The sequence below is a fragment of the Sinohyriopsis cumingii genome, chromosome 1 (genome assembly GCF_028554795.1).
Source record: "Sinohyriopsis cumingii isolate HCF-2022 chromosome 1, ASM2855479v2, whole genome shotgun sequence".
NCBI classification, from domain to species: domain Eukaryota; kingdom Metazoa; phylum Mollusca; class Bivalvia; order Unionida; family Unionidae; genus Sinohyriopsis; species Sinohyriopsis cumingii.
Genome location: NC_142961.1, coordinates 57,947,347 through 57,959,640, shown reverse-complemented (window position 1 = coordinate 57,959,640; position 12,294 = coordinate 57,947,347). Strand labels below are relative to the sequence as shown.

The following is a 12,294-nucleotide window of genomic DNA, read 5'->3' as shown; positions in this document are numbered from 1 at the left end:
GGACAAGTAAACTTCTCCTTCTACAAGTCTGTTGGCTACAGTACAATTTCTGTTTAAATTCTAGACCTGATGATATGGTAAAAAAGTGGCAAAATATAACTTATCTAATTTTCATTTGAAAAATTATTTGCCAAATCAAACCAAATTACCTGCCAGGGCAATTCGTTTTTTGTGAGTGTTCTTTATGAACTAACAGTCTTTATGTGCAGATAAGTATGTAATATATTACCGGGACTTATGGAAGTTGGCCTATATATACATGTGGTCATTATATACATATGTATGTATGTATGTATGTATGTGTGTGTGTATGTGTGTGTGTGTGTGCACATGCATGCATGTATGTGTGTGTGTGCATGCATGCATGTGTATGTGTGTGCGTATGTATGTATGTATGTACGAATGTATGTATGTGTGTGTGTGTGCATGTATGTATGTGTGTGTGCATGCATGTGTGTGCATGCACGTGTATGTATGTGTGTGTGTATACATGCATGTATGTATGTATGTGTGTGTGTATACATGCATGTATGTATGTATGTATGTATGTAGGTAGATATGTATGTAGGTAGGTATGTATGTATGTACGTACATATGAATGTATGTATGTGTACATGCATGTATGTATGTGTGTATGTGTACATGTATGTATGTATGTGTACATGCATGTATGTATGTGTGTAGGGCCATGAGGTCAAGAAGTTGGGCACTATTTACCTTGAAAAACAATTCTCCATATTTTAATAACCACTAATGGATCACATAAAATTCCAAAAATTTTATCACTTCAAATTTGGAATTTTATGTGATTCATTATTTCACTTCTCCTACACCATTGATGGTATTCATTATAATTGATCCATGACCATACTGGAATTTGAATGGAGGCATAGTACATTTACAAAGGGGCATTAAAGTAAAGGATGAATGTAAGAAAAAAAAGCTATCATGTACCACTGACAAATATCAGTCAAAGCTAAAAAGAAATACTGTCAAGTAAATTTATTTTCTGACGATCGTACCTTTAGTTTTTCCTCATCCATAGTCACAAGCTTGCTGCCAGTTATTCCTTTCTCGAGAAAAAGCTCTGCATAGCGATACAGATTTAAAGCTGCCATCCAGTCCACCACATTACTGACTGTCCAGTCCTCCAGCCGCTGCAAAAAAACCCAGAAAGTTATAATATTGTGTCAAGAATGGACTTGGTTTTTGGTGCAATCTGATGTATCCATATTACAGATATGAAGTTGTCATTTGCTGACTTTTAAGAAAAAGTTCATGAGATGTTGATATAGATTTTTCTCATTCCTAAAATATATGTGTGTGTGAAACAGTTTTGCACATGAGAAAGTTATACACCTTTATTAAATACGCATTTAATCTGACATGTTTGATCGGCATTCAATACAGATGTTCAAATTGTATTTCCATATCACAAACCCAGACAGGAAAAACGTATTTCTGTGTCTTCTTTCATGTCCAAACAGATTTGTAATTTTCAATAAACTGTATAGTGTTGAAAGAGAAGACTTAAAGCCCACTCCGCGGTCTCTCACATATGTTAGGGTGAGTAAAAACAGTCTTGAGTGTGAGGTCTTGGCTGTCTCTCACAGATGTAAGGGTAAGTAAAAACAGTCTTGAATGTGAGGTCTTGGCTGTCTCTCACAGATGTTAGGGTGAGTAAAAACAGTCTTGAGTGTGAGGTCTTGGCTGTCTCTCACAGATGTTAGGGTGAGTAAAAACAGTCTTGAGTGTGAGGTCTTGGAAGGAAGTCTCACTCAATGGTTTATTGGGGGGGGGGTTTGGTTCAAGACCACAGAACACACGAGTTTCTATCTGGGCTTATAAGAAAGCAGGAAAATGGTCTTTGCAGCTCAAAATAACATCAGAATGTGTGAAACTGAGACAATTGTTGTGCCCCATGAGAATTTAAGTGTGTTAGAAATGGCAACCCTAGAATAAGATTAAAAAAAGGACATCGGTGACAGAACTAATGTTTTCTACAGAACCAATCACAGGAGAATCTCCACCAAGTATCACAGACTTGGGATGTAGAATATCTCTTGGCCTGAATGGTAAAACTGGCAACCCAGCCTGAAAACTTGTTCTGACAGATACATCACTAAAGATAAACCAAGTGTGACAGTGGAAAATGTGAGCTGTTGTGTAGGACCGTGTCCCAGTTTTATGACAAGAGATCCCTGTCTGAGGTAGGGAACTGTGTTGATTTATCAGAAGACCTAGAAGATCACTAAACCATAACCATTGGAGGCACAGTGGGGCTATGAGAATGATATGAATAGTATGAATTTTCTGTAGAGGTAACAGTTGGAATAGTGGGAAGGCATATACAAACAGGTGAACCCACCAGAAGCTGAACAAGTCCACTTCTAATGCCCTCTGGACCAGGAATAGAGAAACCAAAATGGGAAGTCGTTTGTTAAGCCTGGTCTCAAACCAGTCCACCAGAGGTATATTTCCATAGTGAAAAGGGATTCTGTTATGGAGTGGTATTGAAATCATTCCATGAGAACGGTTTTGCCTGACCTGCACAAACCATCCAATCATACACTCTTATTTCCCCGAATGTGGCAAACTCGAGTGTGACGTTCTCTGAAGTTACCCAGTGGAGGAGGTTTCAGACCTCCATGCAAAGAGAAGCAGCATGTGTACCACCTTGATGTCAGCGATATGATATGATATGAATGACATTTTATCGTTGGAGACTACAACACATCAACCACCTTACTCTGTCGATACATCCAAACAGCTAGAAATATGGCTTTAATTTCTAGACTGATGATGTTGAGTGATAATTCATCCAGAGTATAATAACCCTGGAGGATGAAACAATCTGGTTCTAAGTAAGCACCCCAACCACAATCTGATGTGTTGGTGAACAGCTAGAAGTGGGGCTGGATGCACACATTTCAATCCCAGTCAGAAATCTGTCCAAATTCATGACCAATGCAGGTAGTGATGGAAATCTGGTCCTAGTGGAATCAAAACTGACCGAAAACCTCTGTACGGTGAATTTTTGAGAATGAGACACTGTAGAGGGTGCATGTGGAGAATGTCCTTTGGGAACCATATCTGCTGCAGCATTCAAGGTTTCCAGTAGGGATAAGTAAAGGCAAGCCAACAATGACGTCTTTGTTTGCAGCACCTATAGAAGCACCAGGATTAGTTCTGTCCAGTCCTTTAGGACCCTCAGTGAATTATGGTTTGTAAGGAAAGTCATTCCCATGTAAACAATGTCCTGAGATGGAGTAAGCTCTGACTTCTTGAGGTTGGATAAAAGACCAGCAATGTAACATATCAAGATGGAGAGACTGTGCCTGGACATCGTGTATCTGCCAGCTGTCGAAGTACTGGAGAAAATGAATTCCCAGTAATCTGAGATATGCCACTACTACTACTATAACCGGAGTGAAAACTTGGGATGTGGAAGCAATTCCAAACAGCAGAACCCAGAATTGAAAAAACTTCTTATGACAAGCCAAACTGGAGGGTTTTATGATGGGAGAAATATGAAGAAGCATCCTGAAGGTTGACAAGACTACCCAATCTGATGGTCACATTATGTTCCATATTAAGAATGTGGTCTCCATCTTGAATGGTTTGAAAAGAAGAGATCAAATATGAGACAAAACTGAAACTTTTCAACTTTTCTTGGTGACCATGAAGAGATATGGGAGTAGAATGCAGGAGAATGATTGTTCAGAACAGTCTTGACAGCCCCTTTTTGTCAAAGGGTGTGCACATCTTCCTTTTATTTCACCAAATGGATTGGTGACAATGCAAGAGGGTCATTGACAGAAGGGGTTGTTCCCAAAAATGAAGTTGGTAACCCTTGATTACTAGGAAAGGACCCACTCATCATCTATTATGCTGGACCAAGCCTCTGAAAAAAGACCAAGATGAGCACCTACTGGGATGTTTGGGAGAGGAATATATGGCAGAAGAGCGTTTGAGTCCTTAGGGCTGTCTCCCCATCTCCTTCCATAGCAACATAAGGAGGGTTAGTGAACTTCCCCATATTGGGTTTTGGGCAACTGTGCCTTGAAAGCAATGGTCAAGGAAGAGGTTTAATTTGAGGATTCAGGCTGCTTAAAGATTCACCTTACCATGCTTCCAGGAAAAGTGTGATTGCAAAGGATCTGTGCTGATGATCAGTCAGATCTTGGGAAGCTATGATAGGAATGGTCCCCTAAAAAGCGTCTTGGGTTCCAGCAAGCAACCCTGAGAAGGTTTTTAGTGTGGTTAAGGAAGACCATCAAAGAGTTCAATGGAACATCATCACAGATGTGCAGAAGTTCCACTGATAATGCCATTGAAACAAAAATGCTGGGAGGTTTTGGCCAGAGCTTTCAGCTTCACACACTTCAATGTAGCTAGATTCAGTGAGGCCTCCTTCAGCATACTGAATAAGGAATCTGTGAAGAGGTTGCAAGAGAAGCTATGGTAATTAACAATCAGGATTTTTGTTCAATAGTTTAAATGGTTTTTATTTTAATGCATTCCCCTTTCCAGCAGACATACCTGCTTGAGACAATTCGTGTCCAAATGACAAGATTTAATAGGCCACTTTGGGGAATGTACAACAGATCTCATAGCAGGGAGGAAGGCACTACCCTATATGTAGCCGAGCAATGTCAGGGCCTGTACAAAACTTTGGTGAGATTTCCTCAATTATAGACCAATGAGTAAGAAGCAGTCCATCTCGTTGGGTTTGGGACCCTGGGATCTTTCCAAACTGAAAAGAATCTTCTTGGACTGTGCACCTGATGGTATCAAGCCTATGTAACAACAGTGGTAAGAGGCAGTAAATGTGGGCCTGTGTCATCACACAACAAACTGCAGATTCACTTTATTGCTATGCAAGGATTTCACTCATTATCAAAATCATTCAAGATCTCGATGATATGAGCTCATAATCCAAGTCTGCTTAAAACTGGACCAGAAATATGGCTTCCTGAGTCACAAGCTCAGCCAATCAGATGCAAGATCACTTCACTGAAATATGTATGCGTGTGTGTGTGTATATATATATATATCTGAAATCTTGGTGATATAAGATAAACTGGATCAGAAATATGGCATCCAGAGTGGTAACAAGCAATTGCTGAAGATGCACAATGCAAACAGACATACAGAGAGAGAGAGAGAGAGAGAGAGAAAGAGTTGTATATCATGTGTACAAGAATAACTTCCACCTCCTCTTTAGTAACAAGGTATTCATTGTATATCTGTTGTGTTTTTGTGGCTTTTGTGGTTGTTGCAATTTTAAGAATACAGCCAAAGTCAAAAGCCCGTGGAACCCTAGTATAACATTGATAAATCCAGCAGCGTTTGGTGGCTTTGACGACTCAAGAGTCTTCTCAAATAATCATTTAGTTTCACAAAAACATAGCACTTGTCTCCAATTGACATTTCTATGTCAAACAATAAGTGGAAAGTGGAGTCTGATATAAGAAGGGAATTTATATAAAGGAACTAGTACAATTAATTTAGACTCAGCTCTCATCAACAAATGACAAATTAATATTAGAGAACTAACAGATAACTGATGAGAATAATACCATATATACTCACTTATAATTCCAGTCCAACTGCAAACTGCACAGACCCAGATCTGCCATCACATAAATGTTGGGAGTTTTCAGTAGAACAAACATAAAGCCTGGTCTTTTGGTGCATTATGCAGTGGCATGTTAGGGTCCATGCTGTTTGCAGTTGGTCTTGACTTAACATGCAACTCCCCAAGAAAAATAAACTGTGACAGACGTAAATGAACCGTAAACATGCAGACGTAATGAGTGGTCTTGGCTTCCTGTTTTTGCAATCTTAGAATTGAGTGCAATTGCACTATATGGTTTTGCTTCTCCTCTCATGTACATGTGTAAATCATTCTGTTACATTCTTTCATAAGTTTAAGGATTTTTATTGTGTTTTGTTGAAGTTACCCAACACCATGATGTCAAAATGTAAGATTGATAGTAAAACCCAATTTACTGACATATATGGTGGTCATGGGAATGTTACCCGTAACATATCTCATGGAGTAGCTGTATATGGTATGCTCATCTGATCTTTATTTCTGACTGGACAGAAATTTCCCACATATGTCTTGAGTTTAACAGCACTTTAACAAAATCCAGGCATATAACAGTGCTTATTAAAGTTCCACAACTGTAGAGATAGAGTTATACATGTACATACAGGGGCATGCCATTCAAAATATTTGTAAACATGTAGTCCTACAAGATAAAAAGTATAGTTGTTTGAAAGTTAAAGGTATACACCTTTTTCATCCAATCAAGCAGCCAAGATGTTAAAACTGGAACTTCAAACTTATTTTTTGTATCAAAATCTGCAGTTGACCATTGATTATTAAATCTATAATAGCAGATCATGCCCTGTGTATGTGTGTGTGTGATTTGGTTTTTTAATATAGCTTTTAAAAAAAATCAGTCATATCGCTATGATGTCTGCAGTGTGACAGTTTATAGTGATGTCTAGCACTGGGGCATCATGCCCAGTCACATTATCCTGACACCAGACCGATCAGTCCTAACACTAACCTCTTATTGCTGAGTGCCAAGCAAGGCAGCTGTTAGTACCATTTTTGTAAGTCTTTGGCATGACTCAGCTGGGGATTAAACCCACGACCTCCTGCATCCGAGGCGGATGCTCCAACCACTAGGCCACCAGAGTGGTCCCCTGTGTATTAAGCTACAACTAATAACAATACAGTAAGAGTGTATATTTACTGACAAAATCAAAAGCATCCACACTGCTAAATGGCTGATCATTAACCATTTCACTCCATCATCCTGAGCATGTTAAAAAGGTATGATTTAAACCTGCTGGATTCTGGAAAGCTAGTTGATCCCATTCTGCTCCAAGTTGAACTTTAACATCTTTCCTGAACTACAAGATAATTTACCAATTAATCTTAACCCTAAGATCAAGGGACCAGTTGACAATTAGAGTACCAACCAATACATTTACAAATCAACACGATAACAGACCGTAATAAAACAAGAGTCCCTTGAAGGGACTAATGCTCTACTGTCTGAAAAGAATTTTCATTAATTCAAGACAATGCCATTACTTCTTTCTACTTGATGCTTGACAAACCATGTCTGATAATCGTAAAAGACAAGATTTTTAAATCAGTCACTATGACAGCCATACTGGATGTAAGACTGACACCATTTTCATTTTAATTTAGTCAGACCAGACATCGTCAGAAGACTTTTGGTGGAAACACCCTGCTGATATGATGATCTATTCAACAGAATTAGTGAAAAGATTTTCAATATGTTCACAGTGGCACTGTGAATGGAGCCATAGTAACTGTCTTGTAATCCATGGGTTGCTGATTTCACATCCACACAAGCTAGCCTAGGTCACATGCATAGGAAAGGCAGCTCTCATTTCCATGGCAATGGTATAGGCAATAATGTGCTCCAAGTACAGTGAAAAACTTCCAACAATAACCAGCAACATCACATAGGAAAATCTTGCAATAACATGAGCACATAGACCGAATGCTAGAATTAAACTGAAAAACAGTATAACCACTGGAAGTTCATTCTGCTGCATCCATTGTGTCTAACTACGTCACAGTCTGTAAATGTAATGAGTCTTCTGATCAGTTAAACATCGCAATTGGTAGCACTAAAATCCATGAAGCATCAGTAGTTTTTTGTTGCTAGTTTTAATTGGCAATTAAAAAAACTTAATGGCTATATCATGCTGCGGAGTTTGGCCTAAATTCCCTTCCCAAGAACATATTGAGACAGCTAACCTGGGCTGGTCTGGTCTGCACAGGTTTTGAACCCATGACATTTGGGTTACGAGTCTGACATTCTACCAACTGAGTTATTGTTGCATCAGATACAGTGACATAAATTTTAAGCCACTGTGATGTTATGACCTGACCTTCTGTGACACAGTTCCACGGAGAATTGCTATTATTTATATTCCAAACTGCATTAGAGAGAGAAGTATTGTGTTTGAGATATTTTTGACTACAAGGTTTTTAACCGTCATAATACTTTTGACAGGATAAACTGATGTACTGACGTTTTGACTGGCTCTGCTGGTGCATCACTGTTTTGACTGTCTCTGCTGATGTGTCACTGTTTTGACTGGCTCTGCTGATGCCACTGTTTTGACTGGCTCTGCTGATGAGTCACTGTTTCGACTGACTGCTGACAAATTGCTTTTTCAGTGGTCCTTCTGCTGTATCACAGTTTTGACTGGCTCATTTATTGCATTGTTATTTTTATTGGTCTTGCTATTGCATGACTGTTTTGATTGGTTCTGCTAAAGCATGGCTGTTTTGATGGTTCTGCTAATGCATGACTGTTTTGATTGGTTCTGGTAATGCATGACTGTTTTGATTGGCTCTGCTAATGCACGACTGTTTTGATTGGCTCTGCTAAAGCATGACTGGTTTGACTGGCTCTGCTTAAGCATCAATGTTTTGACTGGTTCTGCTGATGCACTGTTTTGACTGGCTCTGCTGACGTGTCATTGTTTTGAAAGGCTCTGCTGTTTTGACTGGTCCTGTTGATGCGCTGTTTTGAATGACTGCTGATGTGTCATTGTTTTGGAAGGCTCTGCTGTTTCGACTGGTTCTGCTGATGCACTGTTTTGAATGACTGCTGATGTATTCCAGTTCTGACTGGCTTAGCTGATACACAACTGTTTTGACTGGTTCTTAAGATGCACTGCAGATACAAGACTGTAATCCTCCCACCTGCATATGAACTTTCATATCAAATTTTTATGGATGTATATTACTTGGTATTTAATGGCAGTTTAATACACTGGCTATAACAAGGAAATGGGTGCAAGGTGTCTTTTCTAAGGACACACTTTAAGCTGTTGACCATGATCAAAACCACAATCTCTGGATTTTGAGTCCAAATTCTCCACCAAATGATCTACCATGCCCCCCCCCCCATTACATGTACAGCAATATAAACATATGTATGTTTGGATTTCATTTTTTCAGCACATTATAAGCTATGCATGATGGCCAGAACAATTGGTGGAGGAAGAACCTGGGAAAATTCTGGTAAGAACCACTGACTCGTGAGAAGCTACTGGTAGCTTTCCCATGTACCCAAGTTTGCCAAGCCCGAGACTTGAACCCATGCAGACAGAGGTGAGACTGCAGTGATTGGTAAAGGCGAGAGCTTTAGACTACTCAGCTATCAGGGGCCCTTAACACATGTATGTATATAAATGTGTCTGTGCATGTGTGTGTATGCATGCATGTCAGCACAATCTTGTTTTGTGCTGATTATTGGTTAAATTCTACAAATATAAAGGTATAAATAAAAATAAAAATTAACTTTCAACAAAAACCCTTCCCAAACAAACCTAATACACTGTACATGGTCCTACGAGATAAAGGATAAAAGCAAAGATGTCAAAATTCTTAATAGATATATAAAATTAAAGGCAAACATAAAAACCAAAAATAAAATCCCCAAAATACTAAATCAGATTTTTGATATAATAAAAGCCATAAAGACATGGATGACTGCTTGGCAGCTGTGACTACTTTTTTGATTTATCATTAACCTTATTACATTGAACAGAACAGAATACTGTTTTTTCCAGATTTTAGGACCAACTCATGTTCTCATAAGATTTGAGATATTAAAGGGTTATCAAATTTAAGGTTTTTCAATATTACAGTGTGGAAATGGAATTCAAAAACAGGAGATCTGGTTTCTGATTGAGTTTGAATTCTTTTTACTGTAATAACATACATCACAAGGAACAAGTTTTGCACTTTATTTCACAGTTGTAAAAATTCAGTTTCCATGATTATCAGCTATCAATGGCAAAGGATATTATGATTTAACCATAATGTTTTTATGGTTGAAATGTATAAAGTATAATGTTCCATACACAACAACCTATCATATCAAGCCAGGGTTTGGTTATCCATTCTCTTCATGTCATCCATTCAACCTTTCTTCAATAACTACTTCCTTTACTAGTATATATTGCATAAAACATAGTCCACATGGTGTGACACCACTCAAAAAATGTTTCATTATCAATGCACAAGACGTGTAAACATGCCCCACCCATGTCTCAAGTAGAGCTGTTCTTGACAGAATGTGCGTGGTTATGACAGCTGTCATACCACTGATCAAATAAGCAAATTATTTTCAAGATTAAGTGGGTGAAATAATAAAGAACCATAATTCTCCATTAATTAACCATACCAATGTAATAAATTGCTAGATATTAGTAACAGATGCTTTACTGAATTCTTCTGCTGCAACAACACATGAATGATAATTTTTATTTCAAGCCATGAACTGCATTATCTTACTAAGAGTATCATAAAAACAGTACATTATATCCCTACTGAGCCATTATCTTTTGGACAAAATTTGTCTTCTTTCAGTAGATGTGACCTTGAACTTTGACTCCCAAAGTGCCTGGTGCATTCTGGCCTTAAATTACAAGTCATCCACAATGTCTGATTTATGATTTGTGAACAGTACTATTTTGTGGATACCCTTTTCCTTCTCTGAGCACATCTGAACACAACCTTTGACTTTTTCTCTCTCAAATCAATAGGTGGAAGCCTTGGTGGATCAGTAGTTAGCCTGCTGGACTCAACACCAAAAGGATGCAAATTTAAATCTTACCATCAGACTAGCCTTTGGTCAGCTACCAAGAGGTGTCCTTTGGCAAGGCACTTTACTCCAATTGCCTTGGTACTAAATTACCTACTTGTGATTCTGTGCTGCAAAGCACCAGACCAACCAAGCCAATCAAACCAGTATATATCTACCTGTCTCTAATGCACACCATGCATCCATATCGTTTGAGGCATAGGACTCTGGTTATTTGTGGGAAGCCATTTTCTTTCTTGGATTTCCTCTGATCTTGGCCTTTGACCTATTAAATCAAAATTCAGAACGTGTCTATCTTGTCTTAAATGCAAGCCATCTGCACATAACTTAGGTGGCGCTATACAGTTTCGCATTTTGCATAGGGTTAGGATTTTAAAGAAAAAGAATATCCCCGGCTTTCCTCACTGGTTATACTGGCTATTTAAAACAGACCTTGTATATCTTAGGTATAATGCAAAGAACCTTTAATTCCCTTTATTTTGGTGCATGATTGATGGGTGTACTATGGGTTATAGAGTATACAGCTTGGCCTTACTTCAAATGTGCACCTTTCAAAAAAGTGCTAGCTCTACTTGGTCATTTTCACTTTCTGAACTTCAGAGGTAAATTGTATAAAAAAGAGCCGATAACTTTTTTTTACATTTTACATATTTGGCAATTCATTCATTGCACTTTCAGAAGCTGGTATTGTCTAGTCTGGCAAAATTCATTTTCCCTATTTTAATAGCTGCTATGTATAGTGTACTTTAGACTAATTCAGACTCATTTTTTAACACAAGGGAGCAGTCATTTTAGTTAGCAGTGTGCTTAAATCATGTAAAAGTTCCAAAAGTACAATATCCAAACGAAATATCATTCACATTACATTAATGTAGCATAGAGGTATGCAAACATTCTCTCCACTGTGCATGTTTTAAATGCGAACTACTTCACCTTACATACGTCACTCTCTCAAAAGTACATATTATCTGGTGAGCGCCACCATAGGAGTTTTGTACCAATTATAACCAGCATTAAATTTTTCAGTACCTGTGATCTTGATCGTTGGCCTCAAAATGATTATGTGTCTTCCTCATCTCAAATGCATGTCATCCACATTGCTTGGTCAAAACTGGAGGTAAAGAACTCTAGATATTGTGCAGAAATATTTTTTGATCTTAAAGTCACTGTGTCCTTGATCTTTGAATTTTTAACACCCAAATCAATATGTGTCTTACTTATATCAAATGCAAGCCATCCACGAAGTCTCCTATCTGCATACAAGTCATGTTTTTGTAGGGAAAATTTTTCTTTTTAAAATCTTGTGACCTTGACCTTTTTTCAACTACCGAATCTGTAGGTTTTATTTATTGTTTCATCTGCAAGCTACTTACAAAGTTGGTACCCATAACCTGGGATGGGGAGAACTCGAGTCATTGCACACAATGAATTAGGGAACAGGAGGACAGATGTACAGATAGATGTTCAGATGACGTGATACACTCTGCATTATGGCTGACATATACAAAAAATTGCCATTTTCTTGTACCAACTAAACAACAGACTAAACAAAACAAATCATAACACAAGTTGTCTTTCTGTCTGCAATGTAAACCAAACTTAAGACAATTAC

The 12,294-nt window shown here is 38.2% G+C and overlaps 1 protein-coding gene and 1 long non-coding RNA gene across 4 annotated transcripts in view; one reads left to right on the top strand and one right to left on the bottom strand.

The window, feature by feature from the left end:
* LOC149806925 (phosphatidylinositol 3-kinase regulatory subunit alpha-like) overlaps positions 1-12,294 on the bottom strand; it is a 393,140-nt gene that overhangs the window by 77,052 nt on the left and 303,794 nt on the right. The window contains exon 7 of the mRNA XM_089959790.1: positions 1,023-1,157. Within this exon, the coding sequence (XP_089815916.1) occupies positions 1,023-1,157 (135 nt within the window). The remainder of the gene's footprint in view (positions 1-1,022; positions 1,158-12,294) is intronic.
* The window catches only part of LOC149806927 (uncharacterized), a 95,196-nt gene that overhangs the window by 3,844 nt on the left and 79,058 nt on the right, over positions 1-12,294 (top strand). Inside the window, exon 2 of one of the 3 annotated variants that reach the window (XR_016421342.1) lies at positions 9,032-9,094. The exons of 1 other annotated variant lie outside the window; for it this stretch is intronic. This is a non-coding gene — a long non-coding RNA (uncharacterized LOC149806927). One more of the 3 variants, XR_016421344.1, reaches the window with a different exon arrangement.